The 23,359-nt window shown below is 41.3% G+C and overlaps 1 protein-coding gene across 1 annotated transcript in view; it reads left to right on the top strand.

Moving 5' to 3' along the window:
- Positions 1–4,389: 4,389 nt before the first annotated feature.
- LOC106573109 (sodium-dependent neutral amino acid transporter B(0)AT2) overlaps positions 4,390–23,359 on the top strand; it is a 62,672-nt gene continuing 43,702 nt past the window's right edge. Inside the window, exons 1-3 of the mRNA XM_014147819.3 lie at positions 4,390–4,560; positions 6,278–6,827; positions 21,413–21,570. Coding sequence (XP_014003294.3) covers positions 6,500–6,827; positions 21,413–21,570 — 486 coding nt within the window. The 5' untranslated portion in view covers positions 4,390–4,560; positions 6,278–6,499. The remainder of the gene's footprint in view (positions 4,561–6,277; positions 6,828–21,412; positions 21,571–23,359) is intronic.

Here is a 23,359-nt window from a genome sequence, read left to right as displayed (position 1 = left end):
CGCTAATTATTGATTAATAAGGTAGACTAGCTGTAATATCCATGAGGGTTTGTATTTTTATTTTAGGGATCCCCTTTAGCTGATACTCTTCCTGGGGTCCAAACACATTAAGTAGCATCACACAAAAAGCTACAAAATAAAACAGTACATCATATAACATCACTACATCACCACATATCTATAACACAAAATGTATAATACCCCCATACACAAATATTACAATGTATGTTTGTGTAGAGTGCATGTGCTATCATGTGTGTGTCTCTCTTCATAGCCGCGTTGTTCCATAAGGTGTAGATATATCTGTTTTTTAAATCTGATTTTACTGCTTGCATGAGTTACTTGATTTGGAATAGAGTTCCATGTAGTCATGGCTCTTAGTTCTGTTAATTTCCCAGAGTCTGTTCTGGACTTGGGGACTGTGAGCTATGTGCTAGTCATTTCAACAGTAGTGATGCAGTCAATCTCTCCTCTACTTTGAGCCAGAAGAGATTGACATGCATGTCATCGATGTTAGCTCTCTGTGTACATTTAAGGGCCAGGTATGCTGCTCTGTTCTGGACCCACTGTAATTTTCCTATGTCCCTCTGGATTCAGAACATGAAGTGAAATGGAACAAAAAGTACAACCTTGAATTCAGTGAAAATATACATTTAGTGTCAGACGATGATGCTACAGTAGGATATATCTGTAGGACAAACATAAATATTGTTTTTTACATGCTATAGCATATAGCCTAAATGCCTAGGTCTACACGCAATATGCATCATTGAAACAGCTTGCCCAAGTCAAATAGCCTTCCAAAATAATAAAATGTGTGTGGGACCTGTTTAGGCTGGTCATATAGACCTGTTGTAGGCTATAAACTACACTAGACTGTATGTTAAAGTGCATTCGGAAAGTATTCAGACACCTTGACTTTTTCCACATTTTGTTACATTACAGCTTTATTCTAAAATTGATTAAAGTATTTCTTTCCCGCATCAATCTACACACAGTGCCCCATGACAAATTATTTCCAATCAATTGAATTTACCACAGGTGGACTCAAATGAAAGTTGTAGAAACATCTCAAGGATGATCAATGGAAACAGCATGCACCTGAGCTCAAATTCAAGTCTTTCATTTTTTAGACATTTGCTAAAATTACTAAAAACCTTTTTTCGCTTTGTCATAATGGGGTATTGTATGTAGATTGATGAGGAAAAAAATCATTTGAGCAATTTTAGAATAAGGCTGTAACATAACAAAATGTGGAAAAAGTGAAGGGGTCTGAATACTTTCCGAATGCACTGTGTATACCCCTTCAAATTTTTGGATTTGGCTATTTCAGTCACACCCGTTGCTGACCGGTGTATAAAATTGAGCACACAGCGATGCAATCTCCATAGACAAACATTGACAGTAGAATGGCCTTGCTGAAGAGCTCAGTGACTTTCAACATGTCCCCCTCATAGGATGCCAATTTTCCAACAAGTCAGTTTGTCAAATATCTGCCCTTCTAGAGCTGCCCCAGTCAACTGTAAGTGCTGTTATTATGAAGTGGAAACATTTAGGAGCAACATCGGCTCAGCCACGAAGTGGTAGGCCACAAAAGCTCACAGAATGGACTTGCCGAGTGCCGAAGCATGTAAGCTCGTAACAATCGTTTGTCCTCGGTTGCAACACTCACTACCGAGTTCCAAACTGCCTCTGGAAGCAATGTCAGCACAAGAACTGTTTGTCTGTAACTTCATGAAATGGGTTTCTATGGCCGAGCAGCTGCACACAAGCCTAAGATCAGCATGCGCAATGCCAAGCGTCAGCTGGAGTGGTGTAAAGCTTGAGCCATTGGACTCTGGAGAAGTGGAAACGTGTTCTCTGGAGTGATGAATCACGCTTCACCAATTGGCAGTCCAACGGACAAATCTGGGTTTGGCGGATGCCAGGAGAACGCTACCTGCCCCAATGCATAGTGCCAACTGTAAAGTTTGGTGGAGGAGGATTGATGGTCTGGGGCTGTTTTTCATGGTTCGGACTAGGCCCTTCAGTCCCAGTGAAGAGAAATCTTAACACTACAGCATACAATGACATTCTAGACGATTCTGTGCTACCAACTTTGTGGCAACAGTTGGGAAAGGCCCTTTCCTGTTTCAGCATGACAATGCCCCTGTGCACAAAGAGAGGTCCATACAGAAATGGTTTGTCGAGATCGGTGTGGAAGAACTTGACTGACATGCACAGAGCCCTGACCTCAACCCCATCAAACACCTTTGGGATGAATTGGAACGCCGACTGCGAGCTGGCCTAATTGCCCAACATCAGTGTCCAACCTCACTAATGCTCTTGTGGCTGAATGGAAACAAGTCCTCGTAGCAATGTTCCAACATCTAGTGGAAAGCCTTCCCAAAAGAGTGGAGGGTGTTATAGCAGCAAAGTGGGGACCAATTCCATATTAATGCCCATGATTTTGGAATGAGATGTTCGAAGAGCAGGTGTCCACATACTTTTGGTCATGTAGTGTATATAAATTATGCAACTGATTGTACACTAGGCTCATGTGGTTAGATGGCTGCATCTTTTTCAAATGCATGGCAAGCAGCACATGCACGTGGGGTATTTAAGTTCTGAACGACGCCTGACAGACAGCCCTGACTCCCAGGCTGCGTGCCACCACACTGACAAGAGCCAATCGCATGCAAGGAACAACACAACTTTTTAGCTAACTTGTTTGCAATGAAATCTTCTTCGCAAGCTAGCTAGTTATCCATACTGATTGTTAGCTTGCAGTCAAGGTGCCTTGTAGACTTATACATATGATCTAGTGGGTGAGCTATTTTCCTTGCAGGCATATTAGCAGGCATATTAACAGTCAAAGTGCCCTATAGGCTGATTCATATATTCAAGTAGGTGAGCTCTATTCCTGGAAGGCTGATCAGATTCTATAGCAGTCTCAGAGGCTGATAAGAGTCTGCTAAGCTCTTTGCAGGCATATACTTTTACTGATAATATTCCTGCAAGGAGCTTTGCTCATGAAACAGCCTACAAGGCAGAATTCCTGAATTATTAGCCTCTGAGGCTGCTAATGAATCTGATCAATTTCTGAGGCTGAAAGCTAATCTGATCCTTCTGTTAGAAATGGAGCTCACCCACTTTGTCAATTTAAATATTAGCCAAAAAACATGAAGTGTCCTTGATAATTATACACATTTCAGTTATGCAAGTTAACAACCAACATATGTTACTAGCTAGCTTGCTATCTAGCTAACAAGACTACCTAGCTAACTAGCTAGTTAGCAGACAAGACTAGCTAGCCATGTTAGCTAAAAGCTGACATTGTTCCTTGCATGTGATTGGCTCTGGTCTTGGGGGCAGCACACAACCTGGGAGACAGTGCTCGTGGCATGCCTCATGAGCCGCACAATGGGTGGCATGTCTGGTGAGTATGCAGGCCATTGAAGAACTAGGACATGTTCAGCTTCCAGGAATTGTGTACAGAACCTTGTGACATGGGGCAGTGCATTATCATGCTGAAACATGCGGTGATGGCGGCGGATGAATGGCACGACAATGGGCCTCAGGATCTCGTCATGGTATCTCTGTGCATTCAAAGTGCCATTGATAAAATGCAATTGTGTTCATTGCCGTAGCTTATGCCTGCCCATACCATAACTCCACCGCCAACGTGGGGCACTCTGTTCACAACGTTGCCATCAGCATACCGCTCTCCCACATGACGCCATAGACGTGGTCTGCGGTTGTGAGGCCGGTTGGATGTACTGCCAAATTAACAGCGCTGGTGGCAACAGCGCTGGTGGACATTCCTGCAGTCAGCATGCCAATTGCACGCTCCCTCAAAACTTGAGACATCTGTGGCATTGCGTTGTGTGACAAAACTACGCATTTTAGAGTGGACTTTTATTGTCCCCAGCACAAGGTGCACCTGTGTAATGATCATGCGGTTTAATCAGCTTCTTGATATGCCACAACTCTCAGTTGGATGGATTATCTTGGCAAATGAGAAATGCCCACTAACAGGGATGTAAACAAATTCTGCACAAAATTTGAGTGAAATAAGCTTTTTAGACATATTTTATTTCAGCTCATGAAACATGGGATCAACACTTCATGTTGGGTTTTTTTTCAGTGTAATGTTAGGGGTTAGTAGTGGAGCATACCAAGTGCAAATAGGGGAGATTAGACATTTTAAAAACGATTATTTAGCTTATCGTGCGCATTAACGAAGGGGTTTGAATATAAGTATACCATGTTAAATCCACCTAAATATATAAAGATAAATTGAGCAAAAAATAATGGGCATTTGGATCAAATATTGACAAAGAGAGAAGCCGAGCACCCCTATTACCGCGCTGCCTGTAACCTATTGCTAAAACGCAGACGAGTCGAAGGACTTGAGTTTGTTTCGCACAGCACTACACCGGCGGTATAGGACCAGAGACGCAACACGAGTGATGATGTCTGCCCCGTGCATGTGCTTCTGTCACAATTTCATTCCTTGAGACGCTTCTTTCCGAAAAAGACCAACATCTCAATTTTACAGAAGACGAATCTATACTAAAGGTAAACATCATTTAGAAGAAATATATGTTTTGGGCTGAATAGAATGTTGTTGCATTGCGCAGGATGTGGGCAGTGAGTGTATGATGAAATACCGCACATGGATGGCACTACAGAGGAGATGCGGCTGGGGGGGAGGGATAGGAATTAATTTATGTTCATTCCTGTAACAAATTGTCTCTTGAATAAACAACATGGCGCCAGGTATTCCTCTCATCCATTACTTTTTCGACATGTAGCCTATGTATTTAATCATGCATATTTTTTTTGTATTCACATACACATGCATGTCTAGCCTTTTTAATAGCTTTATTTAGCCCTTCATAGTGGAATATGCCATACGGCGACGTATTCAATAGGAACATGGAACGATTTCTTATTTCATCATAGATGGAAATGCACATGTACATTTAATACAGTAGTCAAATGTTATTATCAAGACAATATGAATAGACGTAATCTTTCTGTATATAGGCTACAACCTAGTTTACTATTCCACCTACAACCTAAAAATGTACGTTTATTACAATTTACGTTTATTTGCTGATGAAATGAAGCCCATACTTAGTGAATGAACAAGGCTAATCTGGAAGTGGTCAAAGGAAATAATTGAATCACTTAAACCACGGGTCGGTCTAAAGGGATAGAGACTACTATATTCTGCACCATTGTGGGTTTATTTTATGCACATGGGGATTTTAAAAACTATCGGCCGAAGCATGATCACATCACAACTATTATACTAATACCTTAAGGGCTATATTCTGGGTCTTTTTTTGTTCCATTTTTCGTCTGTTGATTTTCTCTGCTCTCATGTTGAGCTGCGAGGACAATGCGTGTTTGGGTTGGTATGCAAATTGCCTCGTGCTTGGCGTTGGGGTTCAATTATTCAGAGGCGTGGGTACCATCTCGATATCAGACCTGTCATAGCAAAAGTCCATTCCATGTTTCAATAATGATGATTTCCTTGTGCGGAATTGATTATTCTAAGATATTGAGTAAATTAAAAACAGAAACACAAAGAATTGATGTTCTAATTATTTGTCCTGAACAATTGCCCAAGGCAAGTTTTCTAACATGTGCACACACCAGGTTGGACACCATCCAGACTACCATGTCTGGCTGATGAAGTATGAGGGGTGATTCTGTTCAAATCAAGTGAGGTCACAGACTGTGGATAGGAAGGAAGTTACATTAATAAAATTAGTTTTGGTTTAATTGATAAGAAGAATGGAAACTTTTGTTGTTGTTGTTGACAGACCCAGACCCGCCCCCCCCCCCCCCCCTTACGTCCTTCTTCCTCCTCTCTCTTTTTTCTCTTCTCTTCTTCTTTGAGTACATACAGTAAATATTTCTATGTGCATTGTTGTGATGTCACACACAGACTGTATCTCATTTCTTAAAAACATGAGATCTGTGTCACCATCAGAGAGTGGTGATATCACCAATACGCACACTCATTCTGCCTTTACTGGAGTTATGGATATTGTACCCTCGTATTTTTTGTTTGATTTCCTTTTGCCATATGCTGATGATGAAAAGTTCAATATTGGAGTCTAATTTTCATAAAACATGGGTCCTGTGTTAACATCTAACAGTTATTGCATCGCCATGAATCATACACCCTCATGCTGTTTCCCCGGAAGTAATGAATATTGCATTTTTTTATATTTACATTTGTACCCTAAGTCATTTTGTTTTTGGATTTCTTTCCCCTCAGGCATTTTGTGATAATGAAGAAATAAACAACTCCTTCTCAACCCTCCATCACAAACCTCCAAGACGGGTACTTTATCCAACCCCTGACCGACCACCTCTAAGCCCTTGCCTTGTAAAGACAGTACCCTGATCTCAGAATAACTACCAGAACTTCACTGTTCCCACACCCCTCCCGCTACTAACCCAAAGACATTCCACCCCTCGCCCTGGTCTGCTTTATCAAATGCCCAAAAACAGCAAGGCCGTCAAGAGAGAGCTTGACGATGATGTCAGGGAGTCCGTCAAAGACCTGCTATCCAACGAGGACACTTGTGATGATTCCTTTAAGAAGAGCTCGCTGATCGTGGGGAGCGGCAGAGGTGATGGGGAAGGGAAGGAGCTTAACCTTAACGGAGACATGGACGTGGAGGACGAAGGCTCGGATGCAGAAGATGAAGCAGCGAGGCCAGCCTGGAACAGCAAGCTGCAGTACATCCTGGCCCAGGTGGGCTTCTCTGTAGGCCTGGGCAATGTCTGGAGGTTCCCCTACCTGTGTCAAAAGAACGGAGGGGGTGAGTGGCTGTTGTTCTTATTGGTTAGGGTATAGAAGTCGCCTGCCCATGGGGTTAGGATTCGGAGAGGTTAGTCTGCCACATTTTGTGTTTGTGTGTTTGTGTGTGTTGTTCTTAAGGGTAAACCTCCTACTGATCAACATCACAGTGGTCACATAACTATTTGAGTGTCTCTGTCTCTCCTCTTTTAAAAGCAGCGTACCTAGTAACAATCACCAAATGACACAATGAACCACACTGCAATAGGCAACAATAACAGTAACCCCCCAAATAAGAGTTATTTTAACCACACATCAATAACAAAACACCTAGCACATCATCTGTGTCCACAACTACACCAGCACAGCAACAACTGAATATCAACCAAAACAACATCCATAACTGAACCAATACAGCAACAATATAATCCAAAAACAGCAGTATATAATATAGCCAGAGAAGTTATTACAGCCTCTTGCCTTTTTAACCCCAGGAGTCTAGTTCATCTCCATTATATTACAGACAGTGTAAATAAGGCGTAGTGGCCGTCATACTGAAAAGCTCTGATCACGTCTCCATGTGTCACAAGACACCTGTCATCTACATGTCATGTAGATTTCTACCTGGAGATTATCATCATCCAAAGCGTTTTAATGATGGCTAAATGAAAGCTGAATTCCTAGCAGACACTATTATATCTAGCTCTCTCAGACAGTGTGGGCAAATACACAGTAATGCCTATCCCTAGTGCATGCGTGTTTGATAAATGTTGTCGGGGTGTGAATTTTATTGGATTTCCCTGCCTATATGTGTTTGTCCGAAAGGGTGTGTGTGTGAATGCATGTCTATGCATGTGTGGATCTGTAAATGGTTTCAGATAGGTTGTCACTAGCCTCACCTTCTCTGTATTTAATTCTAACTGCATTTTGATGCAGAGCTATAAAAGCAGTTCAAAAGTTATCAAAGCCGTTTCTTAGCGGTGAGTGGGTTGAATTGTCTCCAAAACCACACCCTGAACATGCTTTTATGAATGAATCTAGCCTCAGTGACATGGCCTCAAGACCCACCAGTTCCACTAACTCAACCAAACCACCAACCCTGCCTGGTTTACAAGTGGCATCAGTGGTTGTGACGTCAAAGCGAGGCACCCTGGCACAGACTGGGCACCACCACAGGATGACTCAGTAGTTTTGTTTTTAAGGAGTGGGGAAAAGTGGGAAAGATAGGAATAACACCAGTCTCAACGTCAACAGTGAAGAGGCGACCCTGGGATGCTGGCCTTCTAGGCAGAGTTCCTCTGTCCAGTGTCTGTGTTCTTTTGCTCATCTTAATCTTTTCTTTTTATTGGCCAGTCTGAGATATGGCTTTTTCTTTGCAACTCTGCCTAGAAGGCCAGCATCCCAGGGTCGCCTCTTCACTGTTGACGTTGAGACTGTTGCTGATAATGGGCCTCTGTACGCCTATGTAGATATCCCATTAAAAAACAGCAGTTTCCAGATACAATAGTCATTTACAACATTAACAATGTCTATGCTGTAATTCTGATCAATGGACAATTGTTTTTGCTTTTCTTTCAAAAACAAGGACATTTCTAAGTGACCCCAAACTTTTGAACGGTAGTGTATATATAATAATAATAATAATAATAATAATAATAATAATAATAATTAATAATAATAAATATATATATATATACTGCTCAAAAAAATAAAGGGAACACTGAAATAACACATCATAGATCTGAATGAATGAAATAATCTTATTAAATACTTTTTTCTTTACATAGTTGAATGTGCTGACAACAAAATCACACAAAAGTAATCAATGGAAATCCAATTTATCAACCCATGGAGGTCTGGATTTGGAGTCACACTCAAAATTAAAGTGGAAAACCACACTACAGGCTGATCCAACTTTGATGTAATGTCCTTAAAACAAGTCAAAATGTGGCTCAGTAGTGTGTGTGGCCTCCACGTGCCTGTATGACCTCCCTACAACGCCTGGACATGCTCCTGATGAGGTGGTGGATGGTCTCCTGAGGGATCTCCTCCCAGACCTGGACTAAAGCATCCGCCAACTCCTGGACAGTCTGTGGTGCAACGTGGCGTTGGTGGATGGAGCGAGACATGATGTCCCAGATGTGCTCAATTGGATTCAGGTCAGGGGAACGGGCGGGCCAGTCCATAGCATCAATGCCTTCCTCTTACAGGAACTGCTGACACACTCCAGCCACATGAGGTCTTCTTTGGGGGGCTGTGCGGCCCCCCAAAGAAATGCCACCCCACACCATGACTGACCCACCGCCAAACCGGTCATGCTGGAGGATGTTGCAGGCAGCAGATTGTTCTCCATGGCGTCTCCAGACTCTGTCACGTCTGTCACATGTGCTCAGTGTGAACCTGCTTTCATCTGTGAAGAGCACAGGGCGCCAGTGGCGAATTTGCCAATGTTGGTGTTCTCTGGCAAATGCCAAACGTCCTGCACGGTGTTGGGCTGTAAGCACAACCCCCCACCTGTGGACGTCGGGCCCTCATACCACCCTCATGGAGTCTGTTTCTGACCGTTTGAGCAGACACATGCACATTTGTGGCCTGCTGGAGGTCATTTTGCAGGGCTCTAGCAGTGCTCCTCCTGCTCCTCCTTGCACAAAGGCGGAGGTAGTGGTCCTGCTGCTGGGTTGTTGCCCTCCTACGGCCTCCTCCACGTCTCCTGATGTACTGGCCTGTCTCCTGGTAGCGCCTCCATGCTCTGGACACTACGCTGACAGACACAGCAAACCTTCTTGCCACAGCTCGCATTGATGTGCCATCCTGGATGAGCTGCACTACCTGAGCCACTTGTGTGGATTGTAGACTCCGTCTCAGCACCGGTGAAAGCACCGCCAGCATTCAAAAGTGACCAAAACATCAGCCAGGAAGCATAGGAACTGAGAAGTGGTCTGTGGTCACCACCTGCAGAACCACTCCTTTATTGGGGGTGTCTTGCTAATTGCCTATAATTTCCACCTGTTGTCTATTCCATTTGCACAACAGCATGTGAAATGTATTGTCAATCAGTGTTGCTTCCTAAGTGGACAGTTTGATTTCACAGAAGTGTGATTGACTTGGAGTTACATTGTGTTGTTTAAGTGTTCCCTTTATTTTTTTGAGCAGTATATATATATATATAAAATGTCTACAGAGCCTTTTCATAAGTCCACTCAAGTTTCTTCAACTGCCTTCTGACTCTGATTTGAGCGATGTTGATTGCCTTTGCCGAATGCTCATCATCTTCAACTATCAGTGAGTCCATCTTACCAAGTCCACCAAATGCATTGTTTTCTAACCACAGCTGGATGGATCCATAACGAATTACCATGGGAATAAACATCACTGACTGACAGAAATATTGACGTAAAGTAGGCTAATGAAGGCAACAAATTGTTGCTTACTGTAACAGCCAAAGTCATCCAATTGTTATAATAGGATTTGAAGCAGTAGCTTATCCACGTGATCAACTATTTCAGCACCGTTTCGCACTGCAAGACTACTTAGTAATCATATACATTTTAAAACCGTTTTTAAAATCGAATTCAATAATATATTTGTCCTATTGTAAAGTGTAGGCTAAAGGCAAAAATAGTCAAACTTGCAATGTATTCAATGCTTAAGTACTCTAAAACCACGCTTGTGAAAAACCAAATGCCTCCAGCTGTCCATCACTACTGTAAATAAAAACACAGAATATCTAAGGGGATTTTATATAATTATAATGCAGGGTTAATAATAATAACACCAATCATTGGATAACAGATCACTATCACAATATTAACTTTCAAATGCATTCATGAATTATATTGCTTTAGCCGATATGTTGCGGTTCATCTGATGAAGGTGCACATTGGTTAGAGATAAGAGTACATGGCTATAAAGGCTAGATATCAATGATATATCAAATGATATAAACAGTGGTTATAGAGGGTGCAACTGGTCAGCACCCTAGGAGTAAATGTCAGCAAGTGTGTGTGTGTGAGAATTGAAACACACATGGTAAAGTGTGTTAATGAGTTCCGAGAGCCGATCTGTTATCCAACAATTAGTTTAATAGCCTGGCTACTGTAGGTGTGAAAATCCGCCCAACAAGCAATAGCCTACCCGCGTGTGGTCAACTATTTCAGCATCGTTTCGCACTGGTCTGAGACAAGCATGACTACTTAATAAACATATACATTTTAAAATGTTTTTTTTTATTAACCCTGCATTATAATTGTATAAAAGCCCCTTTGATATTAATTTAGAATCCTCTAAATTGAATTAGTTCTACTACTGTACAAGGACATTTTATGGATCTGCCGTTATTTTCATTTAGAGATTCCGGTAAACTCTGATGTTTCCTGGAATTGTGATACAGTGAATGATAAGTGAAATAATCTGTCTGTAAACAGTTGTTGGAAAAATTACTTGTGTCATGCACAAAGTAGATGTCCTAACCGACTTGCCAAAACTATAGTTTGTTAACAAGAAATTTGTGGACTGGTTGAAAAATTAGTTTTAATGACTCCAAAAGAAATCAGCCAAGACTTCGGAAAAAAATTGTAGACCTCCACAAGTCTGGTTCATCCTTGGGAGCAATTTCCAAATGCCTGAAGGTACCACGTTCATCTGTACAAACAATAGTACGCAAGTATAAACACCATGGGACCACGCAGCCGTCATACCGCTCAGGAAGGAGACGCGTTCTGTCTCCTAGAGATGAACGTACTTTGGTGTGAAAAGTGCAATTCAATCCCAGAACAACAGCAAAGGACCTTGTGAAGATGCTGGAGGAAACAGGTACAAAAGTATCTATATCCACAGTAAAACGAGTCCTATATCGACATAACCTGAAGGGCCGCTCAACAAGGAAGAAGCCACTGCTCCAAAACCGCCATAAAAAAGCCAGACTATGGTTTGAAACTGCACATGGGGACAAAGATCGTACTGTTTGGAGAAAATTCCTCTAGTCTGTTGAAACAAAAAAAGAACTGTTTAGTCATAATGTTTGGAGGAAAAAGAGGGAAACTTGCAAGCCGACGAACACCATCCCAACCGTGAAGCATGGGGGTGGAAACATCATGTTGTGGGGTGCTTTGCTGCAGGAGGGACTGGTGCACTTCACAAAATAGATGGCGTCATGAGGCAGGAAAATTATGTGGATATATTGAAGCAATATCTCAAGACATCAGTCAGGAAGTTAAAGCTTGGTTGCAAATGGGTCTTCCAAGTGGACAATGACCCCAAGCATACTTCCAAAGTTGTGGCAAAATGGCTTAAGGACAACAAAGTCAAGGTATTGGAGTGGCCATCACAAAGCTGCAGGGTAATGCTGCAGGGTAAATCTTGTACACTTATCATAATTAGGTTTTAGTCCAGATAGGCCAGAAAAGTTATCTAGATCTTCAATGAGATATTGCAGGGATCTAGCTTGCAGGCTTAAAACTTGAGTCATCGACATACATGGACATCTTTGTATTTAAGCCTTGGATTTGTAATCTTCTAATGTTCTTATTTGATCTGATTTTAATAGCTAGCATTTCGATGGCCGTAACGAATACATTTGGTGACAGCAGACCCCCTTTTTAATGCCTCTTGACAGTTCAAAACTCCCCGAGAAGTAGCCGCTATTTACTATTTTACACCTGGGGTTGCTATACATTACTTTTACCCATTGAATAAGAGACTCGCCGAAATTTAAAAAATCCAGGCATTTATATATAAAATCCAGTCTTACTTCATCAAAGGCCTTTTCAAAATATGCTATAAATACCAGGCCTGGCTTCTTAAATGTTTCACCATTTCTAATAGTTGTCGTATATTATCTCCAATGTATTGTCCATGTAAAAAACCTGTCTGATCAGTATTAACAATACCTGGAAAAACATTTTTAATTCTGAATGCTATGCATTTCGCTAGTATTGTTTTGTGTAAGAGGCCTCCAGTTGTCTAGCTGGACTGGATCTGTATATTTGCCATCATGGTCTTGTTTTAATAATAGTGAAATCAGACCATCCTGCTGAGTACCTGAAAGACTACCATTTCTATAGAAGTAGTTAAAACAAGCTAATAATGGAGATTACCGCTAAGCCATCAAGCCCTGGGGCTTTTTCCAGACTGAAAGGATTTAGTAGCCTCAAAGTTATTCCTGGCCTTCGCACTGATATTTTTGTGCATTTGTTAATTTTTTTTATTATTTGGAAATAATTCCTTACAGTAATCATCATTCAGAGGGTGCGGAGAAAAATCAAATATGTTTTTAAAATATTTAGCTTCCTCCTTTAAAATGTCATTCAGAGACTCATGGAGTACTCCGTCTTTAGTAACGAGTTTCTGCAAATAATTTTTGAAAGCGTTGAAGATTCAGGAATAATTAGGTACATTTTTCTCCATAATCCATCCAGTTTGATTTATTTTTGTAATAGATTACATTAGATCATTCTTGCAGAAGTTCCTCCACTTCTTTTTGTTTTTCCTCTAACTTGTTTTGTATCTCTGTAGTACCATTTTTATTGATATCTACCTGCACTATTAGTTCCTGTATTTCCCTTGTTAGTCTTGTCTCTTTAGACAAACTGAATAAAATAACATCTGAAGGTACATTTAAAAGTATCCCAATCAATAAAGGGATTTGCTTCACTTATATCGCACGTGGAAATTCTGTAAGTTATGCGAAGGCCAATTAGATGATGGCCAATTGCATTCTGTCTCCTATCAATACTTTTTAACATTTGATGCAAGTGAGAAAAAGACAAGAAAGTAGTCAAGATGACTAGCTTGATTAAGTCTGCATGTATATCTCAATGTCAGGGTTGTAGGGATTTCCTTTACGGTACATTGATGTACTTAACACTGTGTTATAGTCTCCCACCATAACGATTGGATCATATGTTACCTGTAAGTTCAATAGATTGGTATAAATATTTTTGAATAAGTATGGATCATCCTGATTTGGACTATATAGACAAGTTTGACATTAGCAAACTGCTCGCCCACACGATGCCATAAATGCTGACTGCCATCTGCCCGGTACAATTGAAACCGGGATTCATCTGTGAGCACGCAGATGACCTTCCCTGAGACCGTTTATGAAAGTTTTTGCCAATATTCTTTGGTTATGCAAACCCACAGTTTCAAATGTCTGGTGGCTGGTCTCAGATGATCCCGCAGGTGAAGAAACCAGATGTGGAGGTCCTAGGCTGGCGTGGTTACACGTGGTCTGCTGTTGTGAGGTCGGTTGGACGTACTGCCAAATTCTCGAAAACGGCATTATGTTACAGAAATTAACATTCAATTATCTGGCAACAGCTCTGGTGGACATTCCTGCAGTCAGCATGCTAATTGCACAATCTCTCAAAACTTGAGACATTTGAGGCATTGTGTTGTGTAACAAAACGGCACATTTCAGAGTGGCCTTTTACTGTCACCAGCACAAGGTGCACCTGTGTAATGATTATGCTGTTCAATCACCTTCCTGATATGCCACACCTGTCAGGTGGATGGATTATCTTGACAAAGGAGAATTGCTTACTAACAGGGATGTAAACTAATTTGTGACCGACCGTCTCGATTCGGTCTTATGTAGCAAAATTTTAAATTGTGTTTTTTTTTTTACATTGAAATAGCTCAAGCTCGTCCTCCCCAATTAAGGAACCACCAATCTCCTGTGGTCTACAACCATTCAGCATCTTAAACCTTCACCCCAACCATCTCTTTAAGAATTCACATGTGAGTCCATGTGCTAAACAGAGTGAGAAAGGTAGTGTAATAAGCATCCAAAGAATAAGACTAAAAGTGGTGAAAGTAGTAGTGTCACGACTTCTGCCGAAGTCGACGCCCCTCCTTGCTCGGGTGGTGCTCGGCAGTCGACGTCACCGGTCTTCTAGCTATCATTGATCAGTTTTTCATTTTCCATTGGTTTTGTCTTGTCTTCCTACACACCAGTTTCCAATCCAATGAATCATGTGTATTTAACCCTGTGTTTCCCCTCATGTCCTTGTCGGTGATTGTTTGTGATGTTATGTTACGTGGGCTTGTGTATCGGTGTGCGACGGGTATACTTTACCCATTTATTTTGTACTTTGGTTTTGGAGTTCTTTTTTAAAATTAAATACTCCATATTAACCAACTTGGTTTCTCCTGCGCCTGACTTCCCTGCCACCTACATACACGAATATGACAAGTAGCAAAAATACACTTTATCTAGTCCTTGGCCTATATCCTAATCTAACTTTGGTGCAGGTCATGTTGTTCTTCACATTACCGTCTCTGGTAAATACACTATATCAAATAAAATCAATGTTTATCACATGCACAGGATACAGAAAGTGCATAGTAGCAATATAACAATTTGAAAGTGTCCAGATAAATATTGTGTACATATTTTACCATTATTAGATGATTCTTACCCAGACAAATGTTGGACAATCCAGGTGTGAAAGACTCAGCTATAAACGCTGCCAAAGGTGATTCTAACATGTATTGACTCAGGGAGTTGAATACTTATCTAATCAAGATAGTGCCTTCAGAAAGTATTCATACCCATTGAATTATTTCACATTTTGTGTTACAGCCTGAATTCAAAAAATGTTTTCACCCGATTACAGCTGTGAGTCTTTCTGGATAAGTATCTAGGAGTTTTTCCCACCTGGATTGTACAATATTTGCATTATTCTTTTCCAAAATCTTCAAGCTCTGTCAAATTGGTTGTTGATCATTGCTAAACAACCATTCAAGTCTTGCTATAGACTTAAGTCAAAACTAACTCGGCCGTTAAAGAAACTCACGTAGATTTGGCCTTGTGTTTTAGGTCATTTTCCTGCTGAAAGGTGAATTAATCTTCATGTGTCAGGTGGAAAGCAGACTGAACCAGGTTTTCCTCTAGGATTTTGCCTGTGCTCATCTCCATTTCATTTTTTTTTATCCTGAAAAACTCCTGTCCTTGAAAGGTAGTAGTCATCCTATTTCCCAAGTAAAAATAGCCTTTGAATGACCAAAACATCACCCATAATATTTTTACACAAATAAAAAGCTCAAAAATTGAAGAAATTGTACCCTCTCTTATCAGGGAGCCTGAAAGAACAGAATGAGTAGGCGGGGATCTTTTATTAATGAGTTTGCCTTGACTGACAGCTCTTTGAAACACTCATGTGGTTGTTGCCAGGTAACAAGGTAAACATGCACACATGTCATTGATGACCATGTAAATAATGGGCCACATGTCATTCCGAACAGAAATAGTGTACCTCACCCTATTTCCTCAGCAAAATGCTAACATGGTCAACAGAGCTGATCGTGGACTGTTGGATCAGACAAACAGCAGCAATACACAATTGCATTTCTATTGTTTTGTAACTAATTAGTTCACTGAATACACGTCACAATAATTAGTAAAGCCTGAGTCACTTTAGAAGCTCAGACATAAGGGAATGTACTTGAAAAGAGCATACAATAAGTGATCTGGACAATTTATTGGTGCCTCTATTAGCGTTATAAATTACAATATGTATTGACCAGACATTTCATTGATCAGTTACAATAGGCAAGCATAGCCGAAATATTGATCAACATGAAATAAATGTGAGAAATAATGGTGAGACGTCATTTGACATAAAAAGATTAGAACCATAAGCCTAATAGTATAGGCACACAGCTGACCTACAGTGTGCAGGACCCATTGAGTCGTACAATTTGTAGCACTCATGTCCCATCCAAATGCTTGAAAATAACAATGAAAAAAAACAAAATGTGATATATCACGTAAAAGTGAATTACTTAGGCTTTAGAAAATGCAACCAACTACAGAGATTGATTAACATTTGTACATTTTATTCATTTAGCAGACGTTCTTATCCAGAGCGATTTAGTTAGTCCAGTCATCTTTAGATAGCTAGGTGGGACAAACATATCACAGTCATAGTAAGTACATTTTTTTAGGGGGGGGTTCTGTGGGATTATTTAAGATACTCTTTGAAGAGGTAGGGTTTCAGACGTTTTCGGAAGATGGGCAGGGACTCTGCTGTCCTAGCTTCAGAGGGAAGGGGAGGGGAGAGGGTTTTCTGGTATTCATTTGAATTATGAAATATTTGGTTGTGCACTTTTTGGAGTGTGTGCCTGAAATGCTCAATTGAAATGAATTATTATGATATACAGCATTCCTGCAGCGGTGGTTGCTTGGGAAGCTGTGCAGACAGTAGAATTTCCTAAAATGTCCATCATTAGATTGATGATAGTGGAAAGACAAAAGGAGATGGAAAGTGAAATAATAATAACCCACCATCATGACTAGCCCCAATGACACAAGATGCATGAACTGTAAGATAACACACACAATAGAATGGCAAAATTTGATTTTCAAGGGTGAATTACAAATACTACACACACACCGCAACTCCTTTTGTGGGCAACATTCCTTAACCTCTATGGGCCACCTACTCAACAGCCAGTTGAATCCTGTGGCGCGTTATTCAAATCCTTAGATATGCTATTACTTCAATTTTTCAAAAATATGACTATTTTACACCATTTTAAAGATAAGACTCTCGTTAATCTAACCACACTGTCCGATTTCAAAAAGGCTTTACAACGAAAGCAAAACATTAGATTATGTCAGCAGAGTACCCAGCCAGAAATAATCAGACACCCATTTTTCAAGCTAGCATATAATGTCACATAAACCCAAACCACAGCTAAATGTAGCACTAACCTTTGATGATCTTCATCAGATGACAACCCTAGGACATTATGTTATACAATACATGCATGTTTTGTTCAATCAAGTTCATATTTATATCAAAAACCAGCTTTTTACATTAGCATGTGACTAGCATGCGACTAGCATTCCCACCGAACACTGCCGGTGAATTTACTAAATTACTCACGATAAACGTTCACAAAAAGCATAACAATTATTTTAAGAATTATAGATACAGAACTCCTCTATGCACTCGATATGTCCGATTTTAAAATAGCTTTTCGGTGAAAGCACATTTTGCAATATTCTCAGTAGATAGCCCGGCATCACAGGGCTAGCTATTTAGACACCCAGCAGGTTTAGCACTCATCAAAGTCAGATTTACTATAAGAAAAATGTTATTACCTTTGTTGTCTTCGTCAGAATGCACTCCCAGGACTTCTACTTCAATAACAAATGTTGGTTTGGTCCAAAATAATCCATCGTTATATCCAAACAGCGGCGTTTTGTTCGTGCGTTCTAGACACTATCCTAAAGGCTAAATAAGGGTGACGAGCATGGCGCAATTCGTGACAAAAAAATTCTAAATATTCCATTACCGTACTTCGAAGCATGTCAACCGCTGTTTAAAATCAATTTTTATGCCATTTTTCTCATAAAAAAGCGATAATATTCCGACCGGGAATCTGCGTTTAGATAAACAGACAAAGGAAAAGAAACCATTCGGTCGAAGCGGGCACGCGCCTAAGCCCATAGTACTCTGAGTGGCCACTTGCCAAAAGCGATAAAGTGTTTCAGCCAGAGCCTGCCTCGATATCGTTCAACGTTTTCCCGGGCTCTGAGACCCTATGGAAGACGTAGGAAGTGTCACGTTATTGCACAGATCCTGAGTCTTCAATAAAAAGAGCCAAGATGAAACACTACTTCTCAGACAGGCCACTTCCTGCTTGAAATCTTCTCAGGTTTTGGCCTGCCATAGGAGTTCTGTTATACTCACAGACACCATTCAAACAGTTTTAGAAACTTTAGGGTGTTTTCTATCCAAAGCCAATAATTATATGCATATTCTAGTTACTGGGCAGGTGTAGTAACCAGATTAAATCGGGTACGTTTTTTATCCAGCCGTGCAAATACTGCCCCCTATCCCCAACAGGTTTGTCAGCTGTGTGCTGGCAGTTCTCAGACTCAATGTAGGGGGCTTAGGGATGGAAGAACAAAAACCATATAGTGACCATCAGGTGTGCTACAGAAAATATATAATTCACAAGTTAAACCAGCCACCGTGTCAGACTCAAACTCTAATACTTACATTATGTGGAGTAACTGCAATATTGATCCATCCTCAGTTTTTTCCTATGACAGCCATTAACCCATAAGATGATACGCCCTGTCTAAGCCGGGGGAGGGTGGGAGGCGAGGGCGTTCTAATAAGCTATATGGTATTGTTTTAAGGTCATACCAAGGATCAGTTTGCTATTTGATTTTGAATTGTAAGACCCCTTGAAGTATAAAAGATAAAACAATTTAATGAAAAATATTATTTGGCCTTACTGCTATTGGCTCATATGAATAACAGATTCAATACATGGAACAGGTAGTCCCCCCAAAAAAATATCTAAAGGAAGTTTGTTCTGAAGTGTCTATCCCTATATCTGAGAAATAAGAAAGATCAGGAAACCTGTATTAACTGCATTAAAGTCACCGTTGGCCTCGTGGTGAATTCCCTGAGTGGTTTCCTTCCTCTCCGGCAACTGAGTTAGGAAGGAGGCCTGTATCTGTTAAGCGGAGCAGCACAGGGGAACCCAAGAGAAGACTCAGACCAGGAAACAGGGATGAATGAAGCAAGATATTTTTTTGTAACACAGGGAGAGATGAAGTGCAGATCCAGGGAAGCTTGGATGAGTTGTAGGAAACCAGATGTGGAGGCTGAGGTTGGAGTGAGCTGGATTGAATTAATTAGGTAAAATATTTGAAAAGCATCTTTCCAAGTTGACATTATGGAGTATTGTGTGTAGGCCAGTGACCAGAAAATCTCAATTTAATACATTTTAAGTTCAGGCTGTAACATAAAAAAAAATGGAAAAAATCAAGGGGTGTAAATACTTTCTTTAGTCACTGTATATTAATAGAAAGGTGTGTACAACAGTAGTTATGTATATAGGATGAGCCATAGCTAGAATAAAGTATATTCATATAAAGTCTGTAAAACCGTATGTAAACATTATTAAAGTGACCAGTGTTCAATGACTGTATATACATAGGTCAAAGCAGTCTCTAAGGTGCAGGGTAAAGTACCGGGTGCTAGTTGGCTAGTAACAGTGGCTAAGGTTCAGGGAAGAGTTCTGGGCGGGGGCCGGTTAGTGGTGAGTATTTAACTCTCTGATGGCCTGGAGATAAAAGCTGTTTATCAGTCTCTCGTCCCAGCTTTGATACACCTGTACTGCCTCCTAAGATGGTAGCGGGGTGAACAGGCTGTGGCTCTGGTGGCTGAGGTCTTTGATGATCTTCTTGGCCTTCCTGTGACACCGGGTGCTGTAGATGTCCTGGAGGGCAAGCAGTGTGCCGCTGATGATGTGTTGGGCTGACCGAACAATCCCGGTTGCAGACGCTGCAATTGCCATACCAGGCGGTGATGCAGCCCGACAGGGTGCTCTCAATGATGCATCTGTAGAAGTTTGTGAGGGTCTTAGGGGCCAAGACAAACATTTTCAGCCTCCTGAGATTGAAGAGGTGCTGTTGCGCCTTCTTCACCAGACTGTCTGTGTGAAGGGACCATTTCAGGTCGTCAGTAATGTACTTGAAGCTTTTGATTCTCTCCACTGCGGCCCCGTCGATGTGGATAGGGGCATGCTTTCTCTGCTGTCTCCTGTAGTCCATGATCAGCTCCTTTGTTTTGTTTGAGAGAGAGGTTATTTTCCTGGCACCTCTCCGCCAGGGCTCTCTCCTCCTCCCTATAGGCTGTCGCATCATTGTTGGTAATCAGGCCTACCACTGTTGTGTCGTCAACAAACTGGATGATTGAGTTGGAGACGGTTAAATAAAGGTGAAAAATAATCAGTGGGGTTGGAAATATGTTGAGCCAGTATGAGAGAAGATACAGTAGGTTTCATGTGATAGATACATTTCCAACGTGCTTTGGTTCCTGGTTGACGAGTAGGCCTATCTGCCATTCCGGGCCAGCTAATCTTCGGGAAGCTGAAACCAGTGACTTTTCTTCTGTTTTCCAGACAAGAACAAACTTGGTTTTGAAACTATAGCTTATTGTCAAATGTGATATCCTTATTTCTGATTCACAATGAGTGACTTTGCAGTTCAATTAGTTAGAAGCAAAACAGTTAAAGACTTGGAGGTTTGTTTTTATTCAAGTGATCTACTGACTATACATTGTATTAATCTCTTCCAGTTACTTGTGGCAATATGGCTCTGGCAGTAAAAACATTGAAAGATTATAGTACATGCTTAATGCCAACCACCATTTCCTTTGAACAAAGGTTTTTATGTGATCTCTATCTACCATGTGTCCTCCAGTTGCAGTCTCATGTCTTCTGAGTATGTTCTGATGCCCTGAGAGTATCTTCCCAGACAGACAGACCCTGTGTTTTACAGAGCTGTTCTATTACGGGCTGTGTCTTAGTAATTCTCCCTATAAAGGAAATAAGGAATGTTATCTCTCTGATGTGGACTCAAGTAACCACAGCTCAATTTGGGTAATTTGAGACCTGAGTAAATTCCAACTTGATATACTATTTGGTGGCACCACACACCACGATGAGGGAATATTACTTGAGTCATGCTAGGACACAACGAGGCAGGAACTGGTGTGGTGTGCAGTCACTACATGGTGTTTGTGTGTGTGCGAGAGATACTGTTTCTGACCCTGGTGTGTTTCTTCTTCTTCACAGGGGCGTACCTGGTGCCCTACCTGATCCTTCTGATTGTGATTGGCATCCCCCTGTTCTTCCTGGAGCTGTCAGTGGGGCAGCGGATCCGCAGGGGCAGCATCGGGGTGTGGAACTACATCAGCCCTCGTCTGGGGGGCATCGGGTTTGCCAGCTGTGTGGTGAGTCAGCGGCACTGCCACTACCACTACCACTGTGGGCACCACACCTTAGAAAAAGGGCGAAAGCACACACACACACACACACACGAGAAGGATTGTTTTGCATGCACACACACACAGAGGCAGACAAAGGACAATAATTGAGAAAGGACAAGACAAGCTGTTTTAAAGAGTAACAGGTTAGAGCAGAGGAAATTCTGGGTATTGAATAGGGCACGACACTGGCAGCACGTGTCCACCATGACAACACGTGTTGGTTGAGCATGGTTTAATGTAGATCAGTGTTCTGTATTCAGGATCTGTGTTGTTTAACTAGGGCGTTGCCTTGGCCTTGCTCCTCTGGGGTTTAGGTTTGGGTTGCTGTCAAGTTGCTGTCAAGATGTTTTTATTGATAAAAGCATTAGAATGATAACTTTAGATGGATTTGATTGCGTTCAGGTAGTAATGATTTGGATTGTGCACAGCAAATGTGTGGTTAAAATCTCTGTGTTCAGCATTCCCTGATCGGTGATGTGGAGGTGGGGAGAGGGCATTCGTGGCGGGTGTGCCCCCTACCCAACTCTATGGTCACGTGAGGATGGAGGGCACTCGTTGAAGGTGCCGCTATATAACGCTATGGCCAGATATTTAAACGGGCAGGTTTGAGGGTGCCTCTTTTCAATCCGGGTTGCTTCACCCAGACAAAGTTGAGCCATTGGGCACGTCATACAACTCTCACACCAAGAAACAGTATGCGTCATTGAAATAGAAGCCATACAAACATACTCTACGGACCACAGGAGGTTGGTGGCACCCTAATTGGGGAGGACGGGCTCATGGTAATGGCTGGAGAGGAATAGGTGGAATGGTGTCAAATACATCGCACATGGATTCCTTGTGTTTGATGTCATTCCATTTGCTCCCTTCCAACCATTATTATGAGCTGTCCTCCCCTCAGCAGCCTTCACTGCTACAGACCCACCGGCTAGTCCATCCAATTACATTTACATTTTAGTCATTTAGCAGACGCTCTTATCCAGAGCGACTTACAGTAGTGAATGCATACATCTCATACATTTTTTCCCCCCCGTACTGGTCCCCCGTGGGAATCAAACCCACAACCCTGGCGTTGAAAACACCATGCTCTACCAACTGACCCCAACTCTACCAACTGAGCCAGTTGGTAGACAAAGTCTCATGTCAGCAACTGTCAATCATTCCATGCCATGTATTATCACCTGAATATATAAAGACTCTTAAACCAAATTGCATCTCTGCCTCTGCCTGCTCTCTAACCATAGTCCGACAGTAGATGGGCATCACCATAACCTAGTTGTAAACCTCAATCAGTTACACTCGGTGTTGAGGTAAAAGTGTTGTGAGCAGTGGGATTGAAATTGACGCCACCTGCAGTGAATAAATGAAGTGTTAATTGAATCACAGATGAATCAACACTTCGTGGTGTGGTTGTTTCTCAACTATGTTGAGTTCATTTCCATTAACTCTCTCAGATTGAAAAATACTTTGGAGGGGTCTCATTATCCTATTTCCCAGCATGCTTTTTTGCAGGTAGATTTTATAATATTTAAAAAAAATGTTATGTCTTTCTGCATGCACATTGATTGATTAATTGATCTAAGATAAATAACAGATTTTTTTTTTAATCCAATCTGTAAGTGGTTGGGCTTATTGCACCCATTACTGAGACTGTTCTTCCAGTTTAGATGGTTTAGGTAATCTTGTTTGACAAATTACCATAGCACTCATTGTGAATGCAGATTATGGGTGATAAGAAGTTTCAATATCCTCC

The sequence above is a fragment of the Salmo salar genome, chromosome 16 (assembly GCF_965601325.2).
Source record: "Salmo salar chromosome 16, fSalSal1, whole genome shotgun sequence".
NCBI classification, from domain to species: Eukaryota; Metazoa; Chordata; class Actinopteri; order Salmoniformes; family Salmonidae; genus Salmo; species Salmo salar.
This window is presented reverse-complemented; position numbering and strand designations above follow the sequence as displayed.